The 5,477-nt window shown below is 44.2% G+C and overlaps 1 protein-coding gene across 1 annotated transcript; it reads right to left on the bottom strand.

Moving 5' to 3' along the window:
- Positions 1-439: 439 nt before the first annotated feature.
- LOC147085194 (ferritin heavy chain, oocyte isoform-like) lies at positions 440-3,475 on the bottom strand. The gene is made up of 4 exons (XM_085979089.1): positions 3,322-3,475; positions 2,453-2,599; positions 1,566-1,691; positions 440-731 (listed from the first exon to the last, which is right to left on the bottom strand). The coding sequence occupies exons 1-4, from the start codon at positions 3,421-3,423 to the stop codon at positions 585-587; spliced, it is 522 nt and encodes a 173-aa protein (XP_085835215.1). The 5' UTR covers positions 3,424-3,475; the 3' UTR covers positions 440-584.
- Positions 3,476-5,477: the final 2,002 nt, after the last annotated feature.

The following is a 5,477-nucleotide window of genomic DNA, read 5'->3' as shown; positions in this document are numbered from 1 at the left end:
ACACAGCTTTGGCAATCTAGTGCGTGACTTGTGCCATCAGTCAAATGTAAAGACAGCTCAATAGCAGATCATTCCCCCACCTTTACAGGTAAAAGTCTGAAGCAAGACACCAGGCATGTACTCTCCCTTCTCCTGACTGAAGAGTCACTACTGTCAGCACTAATTCAACCCCCTTCACCCTTGCCCATTTCTTTGTTTTAAACCACCACAGCTTAATGACTGTTTGCTGGCAGATGTTATAAAAAACCCTTTTCAGCAGGAACTGTTACCAAGAGCTCAGAAAACCATTAGAATCCTCTCCAGTGATGATTTGAAGATGTGGGCACAGCCATCCTGGGAGTGACTTCTGTATTTTTAACTTGGATCATATTACACAGCTGTGTATTGTGCAGTGGGATCTTAACCAGATCAGCTATTGAATTAAACAAAGACAAACCAGTTCAATGATGAATAACCTTTATTTCCATGTACTGTGACAGTTAGATGAGAAAACTGGGAAATAATGACAACCAAAGTATTCACCACCAGAAGTTGGTCACACTTCATTTGCAACCTGTATAGAACTAATGGTTCAAGAATCCCATTCAACTCAGGCTGTGCTTTTCAAACAGGTACTCTCCCATGCCATTCTCAGGGGCTCCCAGTCTCTTCAAGTTGGTGATGTGATCTCCAAGCTTCTTGATCATCTTCACTTGCTCATCCAAGTAGTGGGTCTCCAGGAAGTCACACAACTGAAAGTGAAAAACAAAGCACAATTAGCTCAGAGGAGACATCATCAAAGGCCTTCTGAGCTTCACCGCCCATGGAGATGGTCCTTTATCTTCTACTGGATGGGGTAACTGGTACAAGTGCTGCAGAGAAATAGGTGGATTGGACGTCAGATTAGATTTACTCCAGGAGTAATGCATTTACCAATTTAAAATTGGAAAGCAGAACCCCCTTCAGTTACAACTTATCCTTTGGTGTCCCAATTTCAATCTGCTTTATGCACTGGCCTCATCTCAGTGAGATCCTGATGTTGAAGTCTTTTGTGAAAGATCATCAGAAACCTATTGGGCATGGAGATATTGCTAAAGATCAGTGATCAGATTAAGCTCCCCAGATAGCCTTCAACTCACCCAAAACATGGCAAGTGTCAGCCATGGCTTACTGGTACCACTGCCAGTCAGAAGGCCCTGGGTTGTCCCATTTCAGAGAATGGAGTGAAAACCAACACTTCACTGCAGTACTGAGGGAGAGCTGCAATGTCAGAGGTATTGTCTTTTGGATAAAACAGTACACAAGGTCTTGTCTGCCCACATGGTACTATTTCAAAGAAAAAAAACTGGAATGTCAGTGTCCTGGCCAATATTGATCACTAACCAACTTAATAAAACAGACTATCTGGTGATTTCTCTCATTTCTGCAGCAGGATCTTGGTGTGCAGATTGACTGCCATGTTGCAAACATTACAATAATGACACTTCAAGAAGTACTGAATTGGCTGTAGTGTTTTTGGACACCGATGACAAGGAAGGCACTGTAGATATGCAAATCTTTCTTTAAATGAGACATTAGGAACTTACATGAGGGTCAGTGTTCCCAGTGGAGAGTTGGTGTAGATCCAACAGACTCTGGTTGACATCCTTCTCCAGCTGCAGAGCTCTCTGCATCACCACTAGGCCATTGCTCCACTCATCCTGCTCTGGTTTCTGAGAGTTTGTAGGGGTGGGGTATAGAGTAACATTGGAAGAAATTAGTTAACAGACTTGAACATTTCAGGAGTTAGTCAGATCACAACTCAATGTCATTCTTGATATTCTAAGCCAGGATTTTAACCAGACAGTTCATCAAGAATTCTCTTTGGAATGAGTTATTTGACTTGAAATCACAGCACTATAGGCTCTAAAGTGAGATCACCTAAAATGGAGCACAATATTCCAAATGAGGTCTATCTAGCAGTAATTGCAGTAACACTTCCTTGCTTTCTATTCTATGCCAGAACATGAAGCCTACCTTTCAATCAGCCTTTTGTCTCTGCAAGCTAGCTTCTAAATGACATCTGTACTGGGACACACCCCAAATCCCTACACTCTTACATCTGATGTGAACATCAACCACTTCCTTCCAGTCAACCCCCTAGCCAGTCTCCAATTTTGCCCTGGAGCTCACTATAGACCCTAGCTCAGCAGATCACTATTTGCACATTTAGATCATATGCACTAGTCACCATCCAGTGGTCTATTTTATACCAACTGCCTCCTACTCCACCCAGTTTTATTGGGGTCACAAGGTTGCTTCTAATGCACTTCCAATTTCTGCCAGCAATCTCCTGCCTTCTGAAAATCCATGCATACAACAATCATTGAGCCTCCTCTTGGAACAACTTCCATGACTCAGATAATCTAGTATGAGGTAACTAGCCTACTTTTCACAAAACCATGGCAATTCTTCAAAGTTTGCTGAATCTAACCTTGACATCCTCCAGGACAACACGCCCCCCACGCAGATTCTGGAATTTCAGCAGTTTCTCAGCATGCTCACGTTCCTCATGTGACTGCTCCTTGAAGAACTCGGCAAAGTGACGCAGGGCAACATCATCCCGGTCAAAGTAATACGACTGCAGGTAGAGAGAAAAATGGAAAAGAGACAATTGAAATCTAGATCTGATCCATGGCCAACTCAAATGGTAGCAACACCAATACTTTCCAAATCCTTTTTGAATATGTTGGAAGCTCCTCATTGAAGTAGCTCAACAGAATAGGAGGTTATGTTACTAGAAAATATTAGCGAGCTTTAATGCTTTTTGGAATAAAGCTCTCAACTACACTTGGTCAAAATATCTGTGGTATCTTCTTTTGTTCCCAGATGAAAGTCTAAAAGCAGAGAAGGAAAAGAGCCAAATCTTTAAAATTAAATAGTTTAACACCATCCTCAGGTGAGAAAGACTAACAGGATTCACTCAATTAGAGGGGGATAAAAACTGGCCAGAACCAGCCAATGTTTCACTAACTAGTCACCCAATTCAATCTAATTGTTGCCATCCAAGTTGGAAGTTGACTAGTTTTAGTGAATCTTCAAGATGAACCCTCCATTACAAACTTGATGAAACCCTGGAGTTAGTTTCAAATATAAACACATCAGAATAGGACAGAGCTATTACAGAGCAGGAAAGAGTCCTTCTGCAAGATCACTGTCTTAAGAGCATTCACTGGATTAAGACTGGGGAGTGCTATAGAGAGACCCTCTAAAGCCCATTCATTGACCTAGAGAAATTCTACCTGCTTAGAATAAAATAACAGCCTTAATTTTGAAATAGGACCCCAAAAATACAAAACTCACCATGGAGAGATAAACATAGGAGGAATAGAGCTCCATGTTGATCTGCTTGTTGACAGCATCCTCACAGTCCTTGTGATAGTTCTGACGCACTTGGGAGGCCATCTTAACTCTTCCTGTTGCAAAGCACTGAGCTCAAACTCCACTGTAGTAACAACCTAACATCTACCCTCACAAGCTGCTGCATTTCAACAGGGTCTGGCATGATCAATGATGATTGACAATCCCTGTGAGCCAGTCAGGATCTTCCATCAATCCAGGCACCAATTAACAAAGGAGAGGGGGCGGTGTGTGATACCCAGAGCCAATCAGAGCTTTGGAATACAGAGGTTTGGATGATTATTCTGTGATGTCATTGCTGTTGGTTTCTTTGACTTTCCTCAAACTGAATTTGAAAGCGTCTCTGTTCTCAGAATCAGAGTTTCACAACATATCTCAAAGAGCTCGATGAAATTCCACCCTACAGATGGTGTCGAGCACAGCCGGCTCTAAGTTAACCCGTCTCTCGGAGAATTGATGGGCATCTCGGTGGCTCCAGAATGAGTCCGTGATACCAAGGTTCACAATGTTGACCACAATAGATTGAAAGAGACTGACCTACACCAGTCAGTCTGCAGTGGATCTGCAAAGCAGCCCACAACGAGTTGGGGAAATGGAAAGTGGATCAGTGGGGAGCTTCAGACAGAATCTGTTGCTCCGTCACTGTAAAATGCGATGTGGACTTTTATCCCCATGAAATTTAAGAGCTGTAAAGTCCTGTGGTTAGTTTGCACTGTTTCCTCATCTCCTGCAAACCCCGGGTCTGTTTTGAGGAATGGTTTTATACCAGAAAGGTCAAGTGTCTCGTGTTTTCTCGACCGATGCTGCCTGACCTGCTGAGTGTCTCCAGCGTTTTCTGTTTTTCTTTGAGATTTCCAGTATCATAGAGTCATAGAGTAATACAGCACGGATAGAGGCCCTCGGCCCATCGTGTCCGCGCCGGCCATCAAGCCCTGTCTAATCTAATCCCATATTCCAGCATTTGTTCCGTAGCCTTGTATGCTATGGCATTTCAAGTGCTCATCCAAATGCTTCTTAAATGTTGTGAGGGTTTCTGCCTCCACAACCCTTTCAGGCAGTGAGTTCCAGACTCCAACCACCCTCTGGGTGAAAAAGTTCTTTCTCAAATCCCCTCTAAACCTCCCGCCCTTTTCCTTGAATCTATGCCCCCTAGTTATTGACCCCTCTACTAAGGGAAAAAGCTCCTCAGCATCCATCCTATCTATGCCCCTCATCATTTTGTACACCTCAATCATGTCCCCCCTCAGCCTCCTCTGCTCCAAGGAAAACAAACCCAATCTGCCCAGTCTCTCTTCATAGCTGAAGCGCTCCAGCCCTGGTAACATCCTGGTGAACCTCCTCTGCACCCTCTCTAACGCGATCACATCCTTCCTGTAGTGTGGCGACCAGAACTGCACACAATATTCCAGCTGTGGCCTAACCAGTGTTTTATACAGCTCCATCATAACCTCCTTGCTCTTATATTCAATGCCTCGGCTAATGAAGGCAAGTATCCCATATGCCTTTTTTACCACCTTATCCACCTGTTCCGCCGCCTTCAGGGATCTGTGTACTTGCACACCCAGATCCCTCTGACCCTCCGTCTTGCCTAGGGTCTTTCCATTCATTGTGTATTCCCTTGCCTTGTTAGTCCCCCCAAAGTGCATCACCTCGCACTTTTCCGGGTTAAATTCCATTTGCCACTGTTCCGCCCATCTGACCAACCCATCTATATCGTCCTGCAGACTGAGGCTACCCTCCTCGCTATTTACCACCCTACCAATTTTTGTATCATCCGCGAACTTACTGATCATACCCTTTACATTCATATCCAAGTCATTAATGTAGACCACAAACAGCAAGGGACCCAGCACCGATCCCTGTGGTACCCCACTGGCCACAGGCTTCCAGTCACAAAAACAACCTTCGACCATCACCCTCTGCCTTCTGCCACTAAGCCAGTTTTGTATCCAATGTGCCAAGGCACCCTGGATTCCATGGGCTCTTACCTTCTTGACCAGTCTCCTGTGCGGGACTTTATCGAAGGCCTTACTGAAATCCATCTATACCACATCCACTGCGTTACCCTCATCCACACACCTAGTCACCCCCTCAAAAAA

The sequence above is a fragment of the Somniosus microcephalus genome, unplaced genomic scaffold (genome assembly GCF_052327205.1).
Source record: "Somniosus microcephalus isolate GS21.2 unplaced genomic scaffold, FLI_Smic_1.0 unresolved_chr8, whole genome shotgun sequence".
Classification (NCBI taxonomy): domain Eukaryota; kingdom Metazoa; phylum Chordata; class Chondrichthyes; order Squaliformes; family Somniosidae; genus Somniosus; species Somniosus microcephalus.
Note: the sequence above shows the minus strand (reverse complement) of the source record. Positions and strands in the feature narration are given on the sequence as shown.